Below are 15828 nucleotides of genomic sequence, written 5' to 3' on the forward strand. Positions count from 1 at the left end.
CTTTTGAGCCAAAGGCACAGCCATCCAAACCACTCCACAGATTAACTCCCCCTCACGCTGATTGGAGTGCAGGATTCCTAATGATAGGGTTTACAGCAGCTGCCCCTTTCAGCAGTGATTTGCTAGGGGGGAAATGGTAATAGTCCAACGTGCTAAGGCTTATGGTTGTGTCACCACATTACTGCAGAGCACCGCAGTGTGTTTTAACAAGGAAAGGATAGGATTCCCACAGGGCATGGCAGTTAATCAGAGAAAATACCGGTTTACACGTGAACAAATTGATCATTACCTCTCCTCTTACTTCTTGTTTAGCATGGGGCTTAGGTGATAACCAGCCTGCAACATCATTAGACTTGCTCACCATTATTTCAGGGTCTTCTAATTTTGGAAAATCAGGCCATTGGCTTGTTGTCCATGTCAGAAGTGAGAGGAATTTGGTGGCATCTACTCAGTTGCTTCACGGCTTCAGAAAGAGCTCTTGAAATGGAACTGCCTTCAATGCCTCTGCCTCTCCTTGACTGCTTCAGGAAATGAATAAATCCCCCATTCAATCCATGGATTAGTAGCCACAGTGATATTTCGATACTGTAATCTATTGGTCACGTTAAGAAGCAAGCCCTTATGTATATCCCCACTCTGGTCCTAGGGTCACAAGCTGTGGGGTGTGATCAGAATCCTATCACAGTGTAAATCCCAGGAGGTTGTGAGGTGCATGGTGATGAAGAGCTCCATTATGGGTTGGCTGTAATAATTGTTCTGCAGAGTAGGAAGATGGAGGCTATTCAGACAACTGAAATGATGGTAGGAGAGTGACATGGTGTTTGCTTTCTTCCTTCATTCCCCTCTGCATGTGCCATGAAGGAGCCGAATGCACCACCTCGTGTACGGACCACAACGAGCCCATCCTGCTGCGTGTGAATGAGACCTTACAAGACATCCAGCACTGGATGAATCCTCAACGAGTGAAGGTCAGTGGGGGGCATGTTACTAAGTACCCCTCCCCAGACCCACAGACTTTCATGTTCCTCCAGAATAGGAGAACATGCAGCTTGACCCACAAAGCAGAGATTAGGGATGCAGAGGATAGCGAGGACCAGCAATATTTCATATCTGTCTGTGTAGTGAGACATCTTCCCTCCTTGGACAAGGTTGTCATCAATAGGGACTCCAAACCTGATTCTTGCTTACCCCACGGCCCTTTTCCTTTGCTCTACCATTGCCCATTTAACTCTGCAGTTTCCCAGTGCAACAACCTCTGGGCATTTCCACCTTGAGCTAAAGGGACCACGTCCTTGCCCTCTGATCCACACAGCTACTAACAGTTCTGATCTGGTGGGACTTTCACCCCTTGCACCAGCACCATGGGGAGTGCAGACAATGCACTTACATACTTAACTGTAGGAGAAAACAAAGGGGGACAAGTAAAACTGCACAGATCAGGTTTTAAATTCTTACTACTCTTCAGTTTTCTGTGCACATTGTATGGTAGGGAACTGTCTGTGTTCGGGCAGCAGAAGAACCTGATATGATGAGTATATAATTTCCCAAATTGGCTGAGGCAACTGATTCTCCTACATCCCCATGTGACAGACGTCTGTCTGCTCAGCACAGCATCCATTTCAGAGGTCACTGCTCTCTCCTTCTGCGCTCTGCAAACACACACTCTCCGATACACACACAGGCCAAACACTCCGATCATGCACATGCACTTATATCTACCCATGAAAACACAAACAGGTGGACATTGGTTGGCACACTTACCTGCAGATGCGCACACACAAGTAAACACTCACAGATGTACACAAATGCATATTTACTGTCACCCATAAACACACCTACACAAAGAGTGCACATTTACACACACACATTCAACCACTACTGGAAACACACACACATATGCACGTGTGTAGATTAGACAAGCAAGCACACACATTCATCCAAAACCACACTCATGCTACACATACATATGTAAATATAAGCTCCTGCATAGAAACCACATAAATAGGCACTTACATACACACACTCACTAATACAGGTTACTGTAGGCATATAAACACAGAAATGCACCCTGTGTGCCAGATTTTCAACAGCACTGTGCACCTGGGGTGCAGGGTGGGTGCAGAGCATTTCTGAAAATCAGGCCCCTTTTTCATGCCTAAATTGGAAACCATTTTTTTAAATGTCTCCCCAGTAGTGGGTGCTGAGTACTTGAAAGTCTGGCCCTGAGTTCTGTGGGAAATCTGGCCCTGCATTTTACATATCCAGGGCAAGGTTTTCGAAAGGGCTAAGCACCCACCAGACAACCAGCATGCTGAGCATATTTGACAATCCGTCTTTTTAGGTGTCTACATGTAGCATCTTTGAAAATTTGGCCCTGAGTGTGGGTACTGAGCCCTTCTGAAGACGCTGGCTGTGCCGTGCTTGTGTGCTGCACACCAACAAGCAGGCAGAGCGATAGAAACGCTCCTGGGAGGTGACTGGAGGATATCACAATCATAGGCTGTCCCTCTGATCTCCTCATTCACTCCATACTCTCTGATTACATTACGGCCCCGGCCAAAGCTTTGCCAAGCTGCTGGTGTGAAATACATATCTGTAGAAACCTTATCTCTGTATGAGAGGCTATTTCTCACTGGCTCTGTCCTGAGCTCTGGAGTTCAAAGAGGTTTTGTAATTCATGGTGAAATAAAACCACAGCTTCCCTCCCAATCTCTGCTGTGCTGCCCTCATTTATTGATGCCAGGACTTGGAGGGAGCTGTAATGGGCAATTGTAAGCCCAGGTTTACAATGCAGCGTGGATGCTTTAGGGTCTCTGGAGGGCTCATTAGGCAGCAGGGGGAAAAATGGTAGTAAAGGGGGAGAACAGGGGAGTGCGGTATAAGGGGGGGGGGGTTTGATGGTTTCCAGGAGCACAGTGGAAAAATCTGGGTCCATTTTGCCCCTATGGCAGTGATCTTATAAGATCTTTAGATTGTGACTGGTTAGGAGTTTGACCCCCTCACAAACACCAAAAAGGATTGGTTTGTAAATAGCAGGTTAAAGGGTTGAGTTTCTAAAATTATGTTAAAAGGTGGATAGGACACTGAGTACCAAGTGAAAATTAATCCACTCTGAAGCCTCAATAAACAGACCTCTTTGGAAATGGAGAGGATGGAGCATCTCCCTAGAGCAGGTTCTGGTTGGATCAACTAGGGGATTGTTCTTAGAAAACATCTTACCGTCTCGTCACTTGGTATCAGTCTCTGCATAATTCTGGAAGGCCTGCAGTTAAGAAAGCAGTAACTTTTGCAAGTGAGCAGTGTTAGTGTTTGGCCATGGGGCCAGTCTGTAGTCAGAGTTTGGTCATTTCTGATCAGTTCCAAAAACTGAAGAGAAAAAAAAAGGAAAGAAAATGACACATTCACTTCCCTCTCCAAACCCCACCTGCTGTGAAACACTGGAATGGTTTACATAGGGAGGTTGTGGACAGACCATCCTTTGGAGTCTTTGCAGTGCAGAAAGATCATAAAATCTCAGGGTTGGAAGGGACCTCAGGAGGTCATCTAGTCCAACCCCCGGCTCAAAGCAGGACCAAGTCCCAACTAAATCATCCCAGCCAGGACTTTGTCAAGCCTCACCTTGAAAACCTCTAAGGAAGGAGATTCCACCACCTCCCTAGGTAACCCATTCCAGTGCTTCACCACCCTCCTAGTGAAAAGTTTTTCCTAACATCCAACCTAAACCTCCCCCACTGCAACTTGAGACCATTACTCCTTGTTCTGTCATCTGCCACCACTGAGAACAGTCTAGATCCATCCTTTTTGGAACCCCCCTTCAGGTAATTGAAAGAAGCTATCAAATCCCCCCTCATTCTTCTCTTCTGGAGACTAAACAATCCCAGTTCCCTCAGCCTCTCCTCATAAGTCATGTGCCACAGCCCCCAATCATTTCTGTTGCCCTCGGCTGGACGCTTTCCAATTTTTCCACATCCTTCTTGTAGTGTGGGGCCCAAAACTGGACACAGTACTCCAGATGAGGCCTCACCAGTGTCGAATAGAGGGGAATGATCACATCCCTCGATTTGCTGGCAATGCCCCTACTTATATAGCCCAAAATGCTGTTAGCCTTCTTGGCAACAAGGGCACACTGTTGTAAGCCAAGGTTTGGCCATCAAGTCATTCCTCCTGCCCCTTCTTCACCCATGAGGAAAAGCCTTGTGGGGAACAAACTAGCCTTGCATTGGGAATTCAGGCTTTGTCAAACCAGGAAGAAAAGCCAAGTCCATAGCTGACGGCCTTTCTCTGAGAGGGTCCTGCTCCCAGCCTCCTGCATATTAGCAGTGTCAGGTGTTAGCGGGAGCAGCTGCAATGATCTCATCTGCCAAGGTATCACACTGGGCGAGAGCTGGTCTCTGAAGTCACCAGGACTGAGCCCATGTAAATCTCCCAGTTATTAAACCCACCACCTTAAATAGCATCTGGAAATGACCTGGAACCAATGCAGATCACAGGTGGACTGTGCTTTGTGCAAGTAGCAACTTTGTATGTTTTACTGCACCAGCTGATTTCTGGGTGTGTTTGGACTGTGCATGTCTGAGGAGGATTGTGGGAGGTGAAAACGGCCTTCACACACGCACACACCCACAACACCCCTTGTTTAATCTGGGTGCAGTCCCCTGCTTGCCTTGCCCCAGACCCTGCTCTCTTGGGCATTCCATCTCTAACATGGAGAAGGGAAAAGTGTGGTGTGGGTGGGTTTAGGGTCCCACCTCCCCAGACTGGCCAGCAGAAAGGTTGGCAGAGCAGTTGCTGCATCATGAACCACACCCACTCCCCCAAGCTGCTCACTGTAATATGGACCCCCCATGTCCCTCTCCAGTCACAGCTCAAAAGCCCCTGGTCAGGTCCTAATTAATTCAATACAGGGCTAATCAGCCAAAGGCATCCTACAGGGCCCTACAATATGGCAAAGTGGCCAGTGGCTGCATTCCCTCCCTCTGGGTGAAATTGCCCCCTAGGCTAAGGGCCAGCACAAAACCTATCCACCATTTAACATTTGGGGCTTACGTGGGGCATAGGCATTTTGTTAGCCCTTTGACTGGGGGGGTGGATATCACCTTCTGTATATAGCTACAGGGAGAAGACAAAGCTGAACAGCTGATGTGGTTTAATGCAGGTAAGTAGAGCTGGGAGACATTTTTCACACTAATTTTTGGGGGGGTGAAAAGTGCAGATTCAGAGACACATACACGTTTCACAAATTCATGTCGTTTTCACTGAATTGTTTTGGTCGAAAAACAATGGGGAAAAATATTCCCCCCAAATCAAAAGGTTTTGACTTTTCAGTTCAAAATTATTTTTTGTTCATAAATTTCCTTTAATCCTATTTTTTTTAATTTTTAAAATGGTTTATAATAGTTGAAACATGTCAGTATGGTTGAATGAAATGTTTTGTTCAATCTGAAATGATTTTTTTCCAGCTTGTCATTTCACCAAAAATTAAAAAAAAAAATAATAATAATTTTCAGATTGAACCAAAACGATTTTTTTAAAGTTTTTCAGAATGGCCAGTGAACTGACAAATCCATTTTTCTCCTGGCTCTACTGCTGAGCTCAGTGAAAATAACCAATAGATCCTCTACAGAGAACCAACTTTACTTGGCAACAGCCTTTCTGAAGAAGAGGCTTCTCCAAAGTTGCCTCCAAACTTACTGAGAACAAGTTTCCTCCCCGTTTATTTAAACACCACCTCCCTGAAGCACCCCGGTCTGGTCTGTGCACTTGAGTGGTGGCCTATGCTAGGTCTTTACTAGGGTTGTTCACCCACTAAAGCACAGTAAACAAATGTTATGGCAACGTGCATTGATTTGGGAATTTAAGTAGTATCTATGTTTTTATGCAATTAGATGCTCGTGGCAAATTCATAGAATCATAGAATATTAGGGTTGAAAGAGACCTCAGGAAGTCATCTAGTCCATTCGCCTGCTCAAAGCAGGAGCAACACCAGCTAAATCATCCCAGCCGGGATTGTTCGTAAGAACCTCAGTTTTGCAAAGTTTGAGCAACTATAGACTGGACATCCACTTCAGCCCATGAATTTTCCCACAGAAACTGTCCACTGTCCTATCACTTCCAGTGTTTTAATTCTTCCTTTCAGTTGACTTCTTGCTAGGACTGTTTGTAATGGGATATGGAGTCTATCATATCTAAGCAGTTGGTGTGAATCCAGCCCAGGTGGTTGGATCAGTTAGGTGACTGCTCAGTGCAGTCATGTGGGATAGGTTTGGTGCTGTTAGGGCAGTTCTCAGGCTGTAGCAATTGTCCATCTCAACAGAGAGACAGAGAACTGAAGGGGCCGTGGAGAGGAGTCTCCCAGTCAGGGCTGGTGCATATCAACAAGACATGGTGATTGGGTGCTTAGAATCATAGAATCATAGAATATAAGGGTTGGAAGGGACCCCAGAAGGTCATCTAGTCCAACCCCCTGCTCAAAGCAGGACCAATTCCCAGTTAAATCATCCCAGCCAGGGCTTTGTCAAGCCTGACCTTAAAAACCTCTAAGGAAGGAGATTAACCTCTAAGGAAGCAGCTTGCCCTGCTGCTGCGAGTGCTTGACATCTTCTGTGGATAAACACAGTCCTTCCCTTTCCAGGACGGCCGGGCCAGTCCCTTTCTCCAGCTCCAGCTCCAAATCCACATACTCAGTCACGTATATTGGCAGCAAATGGTTTTTTGGTTTTAATGTTGGTGTCCCAGGGAGCAGAGGAAGTTCTTTGGAAATGCAATTATTTTTCTCATATTATTTGGATGGGTCTGGGTATGGAGAAGGGCAAGGCCTGCATTTTTCTTCAGTTCTCCTTCAGTTTAGCCCTGGGTTCAAAAGCTCCTGGAGGCAGTCCTTGCTTCTCCCCAATCCCTGGGCTTCTGTGTTTTGAAACCTAAAAAGGTTTTCTCTTTTTTGCCCTGAAGCGCAGCAAATAAAAGGGGGAAAAAAAGTCTTACCGTTTGTGGCGGCCTTGAAAGTTCCAGATGTCTGTCAAGAGCTCATTGGGAGCAAACTTGATGCTGTGGGGCCCCTGCGCCTTGCGGTCTCCCTCGCTGATGGGATAAACAACATTGGTTTCTCCCTCCGCCCCCACCAGCTTCCCAGGCCTCTTCCCCTCTCACATAGACGGGCCCTGTTGTGAGACAGGTGGGGCAGGCCAGGCCTGACTAATAGTGGAAAATCCGAGGGTGTCGGAAAGATAAACAGCCCTGTGCTGATAGTATAAAAGTCCTTTTTCCTAGTGCACGTCAGGTAAGCCTCAAATGACAGAAACTGTACAAACATGCTGAGGTTCCCCTGCAGATGGCTTAAATTAGGCCTCAGATAAGTAGGGAAAGGGATGGCTCATGCCACAGTCCCTTCTAAATGTTAATTCCTTTCTTTCCTAAGCCTCTAGCACAATCCTGACTGGTTGGCAAATGCCCCTTGGCACACCTCACAAAACCAGCGGTTGTATCACCATTGTTATCTTAATACGATTGTTCCCTCCTCTGTAAAGGAAACCAACCTTGTGAAATGAGTGTTGTGACTGATGGACGTTCAGGGAGAGTGGGGATGAGAAGGCAGCATAGAGATAGCTGTCATGCAGTCCACGCAGTACTCCTTACTAAGCTCGCTTCCGGTAGGGTCTTTCTTAAGTAGGGGAGAACTGGTTTAGATAAAATAATAATCCTCTTTGGTTCCTTTGGACTTTCCCTCCTCTTCTCTCCACCCAAAGACTATCCAAACCCTCAACCATTTCTTGATATTTGAAAGAGTTTGGCTTAATCTTCTTTTTCCTATAGTTTCTATGTTTGTGGGTACCATTATCATGCTGCGTGTGCCTCCACTAGGGAAAAAAAGTGTATTCTTACCTTGTAGTAGCTGAGACACGGTAACTAATGTGAGGTAAAACCCAAGTGAAGACAAGGCAGATTGTAGTTTTACACGAATTAGCAGGTCAAGGTAAAGACTATGGGGAAGGCCTCATGATAAAACTACACACTGCCTTGTCTTCACTGGGATTGTACCCCATGTTAGTTACCATGTGTCAGTTAACATGAGGTAAGAATGTACCTTTTTTCCTAATGAAGACAATGCCTCTGTGACGACTGGGGACTCAAAGTGAGAGTGTCATCAGAAATATACCTGCTCTCATGAGTCTCCCACTCCCTTCTGCAGACCTGTCGGGTTTGAAGAACTTTTTGAAATATCTGTGTTTTGCCCATGACTAGTCCTTCCCAGCTTTGCCTTCCGGAAAAGTCATGTAATATTTGATGAAGCTGAAATAAATAGGGTTCTATTGAAATGACTCTAAATGTAATAGCGGATATAGCCCTTTTTATGGGTTATTCTGAGTGGTCTTGTGGGGATACAGTGCTATTTAAAATCTGTATGAGGGTGCAAAAGACTTATAGAAAGGTTTCCATTTTCTATTCAATTCTAAAAGACTTTTTTCCATAAGAGCTTTTTTCCACTCCCAGCACTCGCCCCAGCAATCTCCTCATGCAGCATGGGAAGGATAGGCAGCCATAAAAAGTGGTACCTGGTGGCTCCAAAGAAGCCCCCTAAAGCCATTCCGAAATATCTCCCCCACACTTCCCAGAGCTAGAGCCTGGCTAGAACCTTTCCCTTTCCCTACCACATCTCCCCGCCATGAGTGAAATATTTAACATGACTTTTCAGAAGAACCTTAAGTATTATTTTAATCCCAAACATTCTGTTATTGCAAGTGTCAAGTCCAACACATCTTGTAAATAGTTGGAGGACTGCCAGATCCTGAAAATTCAAGAGGTGTTAGGAATGGGACTACATTGGGAGAGTTTGGTGGGGTGGGGGGCATGTATGCAAGCACATTCGCTTTGTGCACACTGATTTCTTTGTCTTAGCCCATTTCTTTCTCTCTCCTTCTCCAGAGCGTTGTCTGCACAGCAGGACTCAAGTGGTATCCGCACCCAGCGCTGATTCACTGCATCAAAGCCTGCGACGTGAGCATTAGAGTTAATTAACTAAGCCCATCCACTTTGGTTTCCTAGGGTGGGTGGTAACAATGGATGCAGATGAATCAGTTTTAAATCTCTGTTTCTAAGGAATGGCCAAATCCGGTTTGGTCTTGTCTTTACTTGCAGTTAAATGGTCTTCAGCTATACCAGTTCTGACACCTATTGGCAAGAAAAAGTCATTTTTTCTAGTGCAGAGCAGTGCTCAATGACAGCTGATGATTGGACGAGCCTTAGAGTGTCTAACTAAGGTGGACAACTCTTTGCTACTAAACAAGCCTGATTCCCTTCACTCGGGCATTCTCAGGGTTTGGCGAGTCATCATTGGACAGTCGCAAAAGCCTCCAGTTGTTTGCCTTGATGTTGAAGGTGTTTAAGGGTGCTCTGTCTGACTAGAAATTGAACTCTCTGAAAGTCCAGGGCACCTCCTCTCCCCTGAACTTTGGAGAAGAGATCAACGTTAGGAAAGAGAAAGGGAGCAAGAACAACCCAGATGTGGAGCTAGGGCAGGAATGACTGGGAAATGGCTGGAGGAAGGAGGACCGGAGATGCGGACTTTTAAAATACTGAGATTGGGATGTTTCAAAGGGGCTTAAGAGAGTTAGGCACCCAACTGTCATTGAAATACAATAGGAATTGGGGGCCTAACACCTTTGGACTTCATTGGAATTGCCAGCCTGAATTAGTTTCTGAGTTGTTCAAAAACCCAGACACACATCACCCAATACAACAGGGAAAATGGCCACTGATAGTAAAAACCCACCAAGTGGCCCCTCCAAGCCAAAGTTTTGCCTCCTAAAGGAAACAGTGTTGATGAACCCTGCCAGACAGGTTTTCTGGGCACTGAACTCTTCCTGTTTATGAAGGACTTATGCCTCAAGGCCCTTCCCCACCCAGCAAACGGTTCAAACCAAGACATTGTTAGCATCTCGTACCCTTTCTATCTGAACAAGCATCCAGTCAGATCTAGAGCCATGGAAAGCGTTTCCAATGAAACCTAAAAAACATATTAAACTCTCCTGGTTTCGTCACACACTCAGCCCTCTGCCCTGAGATACTGAAAGGTTAACAAACCTCCCCATTGAATCTCAGCCCATTTTTGAGCAAATTGAGGCAGTTTAAGGCTTGTTTCTGGCTTTTTAGTCTCATGTGCCATTAATAATTAATGATTTTCAGGAAGTATGAAATGTCTATTGGCTGCTTCCTTTAACAGTTGTAGAAGTCTTGACATATTTTGTGTAAAAGCAGCACTGGGCACCTCTCTGTGTGTCTTGGTGCTGACTTGCCCCCCCCCCCCCCCCCCCGCTGTGTTGTCTGAACACTCCACAAACTTAACTTCACAGCCCCTTTGTGAGGCAGGGAAGCGTTATCCCCATTTACAGAGGGAGAAACTAAAACATAGAGGGATTAAGGTTCAGATCCTCAAAGGTCTTTAGGCCCCTAATTTCCAATGGAAGTTGGGGATATAAATACCATTGAGGATCTGGGCCTAAGTGACTCACCCAATGTTACACAGAGAGTCTATAGAAGAGCCAGGATTTGAACCCATGCCTCCTGAGTTCCATGCTGGTGCATTATCCTTAAGAATGTCTTTGCTCCTCTGAGCCTTCCGCTAGCACCTAACTGAGAATCCCAAGCACTGATAATACTCTCAGCACCCCCATGCCATCGGTAGATATTACTCCAGTTTTACAGGTGGGTACGCTGAAGTGAAGTGACTTCCCCAAGGTAGCAGAGCTTGGAACGAAACCCAGGTTTCCTGACTTCCACACTAAATACTAGACCACAGTGCCTCCTCCTGTGTGGATGTTGTGCAGTACAACTTTCACATGGTAAAAGACAGGTTCTTCTTCGAGTAGACATAGCCATGTATTCTGCGCGGGTGGGCGCACCCTGTGCGCCAGAGCCAAAGAACTTTACCTATAGGGGCAGCGTTCACACCCTGCCCTGGCTATATAAGGGTGGCTAACCCCCTGAGGTCTTTCTCACCGCCCATGGCCAAGAGTTGGAGATCTGTGTGGTGTCTTCACCTCACAATTTCATCTCATTTTCTGAGAACTGTTGCTTGTATATAATAGTAGGAGTACCTTAGGTTTAGTTAAGCGTTAGTTTAATTTTAGCTAGACTACTTGGCTGACTTGTTTGATGCCCTCACCAGTTGTCCAGTGTGTAGGGGGGGCATCCCCAGCATCGACTCCCACTTTAACGAGGGACACGTTAAAGACAGTGGCTCCATCTGCAAGTCATTCCCAAAGAGGACCCTGATGGCGTGAGATCTGCTGTTTAAGCAGTATCTCCTGGAGCAGGCCACGAGGCCCGCTTCAGCACTGAGGCCCTCATCTGCTGAGCAGCCGCCTTCGGACCTGGCAGGTGATGCCATTCCGCATTCAGGCTCTGGTGTTTGCCCCAAGCGGAAAAGGGTTGTTCATCCTCCTTTGGTCAGCGAGGAAAAGGTCCCATAAAACAAAACAGGACCATTCCAGGGCTCAGGGAGACTCCTCCTCCTCCTCTTCTAAGAGGAGTGCTGACCAGCACAGGCATGTGGGAGTGAGCAGGTCTGTCCAGCCACTCCCTGGCCCAGCACCGAGGGCAGTGAAGCCCAGTACTGTCAACGCTGGTTGTGGTCATGGGCATCCATTGAGTCCAGTACTGACCACATCGGCCCTACGCCAATAGCGTACCAGGCAGCATCAGACCTACTTTGTCTCTCAATCCTGGACGCTTCATGATTCAGGAGTTCTCCAGGGCTCTGGTGTCTACTGGCTCATCCTCTATTCTCTAGAGAGAGCTAAACAACATCCAGGGACCATTAAGAAATGCCAGTTATGTGCTGATGAATCATTGGGTACCAACTCCTCTGCTATTTAAGAAGCATTCTTACTCAGGCAGACTTTGAAATGATGTAATGATTTACCAGAAGCTATTATTACTGACGTGCCTTTTTTCTGCTTTTTCTTTCTCATCATTGCTAATTGCCAGGATCCCTCTGTGTCAATAGAAACCTTCTTCATCATCATTCTTTCAGCAGTGTCATAGCCTCTCCATCGAAATCTTTACCATGCTATTGGTTGTGGGCTACTGCATAAAACATGTCATCTATGCAGAGAATGATCCTTCCAATATGTAGGGCGTTAGCCAAGAATGGGCCAGGCCATGTTCTCCAGCATAGGGCTATGGAGGAAACACTCAGTATGGAGTCCCCTCCTTCCTGCATGGAGGGGGTTGAGCAACCTTTCCCATTATCCCAGGCCATGGGGAGGCAGTGTTCTAAGCCAGTAATAACATGATCCTGCATTGATAGCAATGGGAGCTTTACCTGTGTAAAGGCTCTAAGAAGATGATTTCCTTGACTTTGCTTTTCAAAGTGTAACCCAGGCTAATGCAGTGTGACTTTTTGTCCCCTTCTAGTGGCATGTATAGAGGTTTTATGAGTCTACCCCTGCAGCTGAACTAGTAGACCTGGTCTTTTAGCTCAAGCAGTAAAGGCACATGGTTTTAAATACAGAGGTCTCGGTTCAGTCCCCCCAGATGATTCAACCGAGAATGTTCTTACCAAAGCAAAATATTTATTATCTTTCCCATTCTGTCCCTCCAGACAGGCCCCCTATTCTTATGTATTACAATGGAGGTAAAAGGCATACTCCTCAAAAAGTCCCTATTGACAGCTTTCCAGGGTGGAAAGGTGTGTCGAATAAGTAAATGGATTGGCAGGTTTATTGGGAGATTGCCCAAATATTACATATTTTTAAAGTGACCTTATCGAAATAAAATCATATCTTTTTTTAAAAAAAAGCCCTTGCCTGTATAACTATTAGCACATTAAATAAATAAAACAGAAAAGCTTTTATGGACCAAAGCCAGTGCTAGTGTAAATCACGATAGCTCAATGAGAGTCAATGCGTTAAGCCCATTTACACCAAGTAGACATCTTGCCCAACAATTCTAATTTTCTTACCACCAGTTATGCTTTTTGTTTACTCTTTGCACAAAGCTCATTTGGAAGGTGAAACTAGACTAGCCAATTTTACTTCCAGATTTTCCTACATGGGTACAGCGTTGTTATGTTTGGGTGTCCAACATTTCAAAAGAATATTTAAATTTGCAACAGTAATATAAGTCTGGGTTTAAGCTGCTTTGTGGTGTCTTTTTAGAATACTTATGAACATGGCCATGGCTTTTAAAGAGGATGTGTCTGGCACTACCAACAGTAGTGCTAGATCCTTCACTGAGGACTGTATCCATATTCTCAGCCTCTTCATGCTGTTTATTTTTTAGCCTTTTATGGGGGACAACTACTGTGATGCCATCAATAACCGAGCCTTCTGCAACTATGATGGAGGGGACTGCTGCACCTCAACGGTCAAGACCAAAAAGGTAGGTCTGCCTTCCCCTCTCTTACCCAGAGCTCCCCAACAATGCAGGCTTAGGCTTGGACAGTAATTGGTGTCCAGCTGGAGATCCAGGATGTGGAGAGATCTTCAGCTGCACAAACATTTCCAGGGGCAATGAACATTGTCCTACCAAAGGCACTGAATTTCTGCTGGTTCATTTGAAAGTGCTCTCATTCTCCTTTGGTCTGCCTTTGTGTTTCCCATCATAGTCTGCCTTAGGCCCGTACAGCAGGTGTTGTTACACAGGGATATTGCTTTACCTCCTTCATTCTTGTTCTAAACCAATGGTTCCCTGGCTGCTTTACAGACAACTGCTGGCGCCCCCTCGAGACTGGTTTGGCGTGTCATCAGTAAAGCGGTCCGACGTCAGTTCTGACCCTGACTCTTGTGGGAATTACAGACAGGCACACTGAAAGGAGGATCTGCTGCATACAGTGTAGATTCCAAGGTCACTCACTAAGGGACTGACAGAGAATTTAGCCACATGTGTTCATGCTTACGTATTGAATTTTGCACAGCTCTTTACCTCTTCTTTGGGATTTGTGGTTGGGACAGAAAGCCAAAAATCTTGATACTAACAAGGGAGGTATCTTAGATGGAAGTATGCTAGGCTTAGTGTGTTTCAAGAAGGCCAGTCATACCTGTCTAAGGAAAGGCAGTCTGTATACCATACCTGGAGGACAAAGAGGATGTCTCTGCAGGGAACACAGTCTTTTCTAAGCTGGCCCTCAGCATGAGGGTCTTTTTTCATCTCTCCTTTGGTTCATTTGGCCATGTCTACTAATTCTGTGCTGTGGCATGTCTCTGGTATATCAGGAATCATTGGAAAGGGGCAGTGAGCAATGACTGGTGATAGGTTAATGTCATCTCTTGGTAGCAGCAGAGAAGGGATGGGGGTAGTGCTTTAATTTTCCTAATAGTGCCTCTTTTCAGATATTCGATATATCTTTGTTTTTAAAATGATTTGTGTGAACTGTTCAGGCAAAGGGGCAGCCCTGGCAAGGGAAGTTCTCTCTTTAGTCACAAATCACATATTGCCTGGGCGGTGGCATGGGCATGATCGAGGATATCATGGGCAATTGCTTCCCAATTGAGATCCCTCAACCCTTAACTGAACGGGCCACCTCTTGGGATGTAAGGGAGTGTTCAGTTTCCATGGCCTAGTCAGTCATTGGCCTCTCCACTGGTATAGCCCAACAAATGTGGCAGTAGGTTTAAGAGGGGGTACCTCTCCACAAGGAACTGGACTAAGACCTCCAAACTTATTCCATATAAGATACTAAGAGGGGAGGGAAGAGAGGTTGCAAATTGCTATGCATTGGCCTGGCTCTGTTCCCATTGACTTTTGTGGGAGTTTTACCATTATCTTCAATGGAAACAGAGTTGGCCAACACTGAGGGCTTTTGAAAATCCCATCCTCAGTATTTCCTAATCATTCACAAGGGCCAACTCCTCAAATGAAGTGTTTTCTCCAGACACATGCACTCAGCTTTCAAAGACTTTTAAAACACAACAACAAGAACCCAGAAACCAAACAAAACACACAAAAGAAATGAGAAAACCAACCAAGTCCTAGGCTCTTCAAATCAAAAGTGAGATGGCCAGTGCCTAGTTTATTAAATTTATGGCATAATAATCTAGCAGCCAGGCACATAGCATGATGTAAAAGTTTCAGAGGAAAAGGGTCGTTTGAGGCCAGCAGTGTGTCTCATGCAGTTCAAAGGAATGGCCACCAGCTCACAGACACCTGTTTGAATTCCCATGCAGACACTCAGCCATATGGGGAAGTTAGTTGTTTTCCGGTCTAAGGGCCCTTGGCTGGAGAACAGATTTTAGGCATAGCTATTCAAATACAGTCTCCTCCTTTGAAGAGCATTATGAGTGGAATGTTAAAGGAGATATTCCAAAGGGAAAAACAATGAAAGGTGAGAGAAAAGAGAGATGCATACAAATATTCCACATACCAAATCCTTCCAGCACAATTTGTCACCTACTTAAAAACCACAGCCTTAAAACACATTTTGGGTGTAAAGGCCAAAACCTGAAGGAGTTATAGGGAGGGGCAAACCCAGCTCTTTTAATTCCAGTACCAGATGATGGTGTACTTCTACGCAGTTGTTAGAAAGTGTTCAAGCATTTGAGGGAGACACCCACCTCTGCTGCCTGCTGTGTCAAATTCACACACTGCAGTCTCACAAGGCTCTTAAAAGAGGACTAGTAAAATATTGTGTATTTGCACCGCACCTTTCATCCCCAAAGATCCCAAGACATTTTACAGTCCCCACTGAAATACAGTCCCCTCTTTTCAGTCCTCACTGCAATATAGTCACCTCTGAGTGTTTAGCGGTGCACACCGCCACCACATTTTGTTTTTAAAAAGGAAGTAAAGAATCATTGCATATCCGGTTGAAGCTGCAGGTGTTTACAGTCATGC

At 45.6% G+C, this 15828-nt stretch overlaps 1 protein-coding gene across 2 annotated transcripts in view; it reads left to right on the forward strand.

Annotated features, from left to right (window-relative positions):
- Nucleotides 1-15828, forward strand: part of PAPPA (pappalysin 1) — a 234087-nt gene that overhangs the window by 205881 nt on the left and 12378 nt on the right. For both annotated transcript variants that reach the window (XM_075120284.1, XM_048822770.2), the window contains exons 20-22: nt 862-968; nt 8920-8991; nt 13279-13377. In XM_075120284.1, coding sequence (XP_074976385.1) covers nt 862-968; nt 8920-8991; nt 13279-13377 — 278 coding nt within the window. The remainder of the gene's footprint in view (nt 1-861; nt 969-8919; nt 8992-13278; nt 13378-15828) is intronic.

The sequence above is a fragment of the Caretta caretta genome, chromosome 16, assembly GCF_965140235.1.
Source record: "Caretta caretta isolate rCarCar2 chromosome 16, rCarCar1.hap1, whole genome shotgun sequence".
NCBI lineage: Eukaryota > Metazoa > Chordata > Testudines > Cheloniidae > Caretta > Caretta caretta.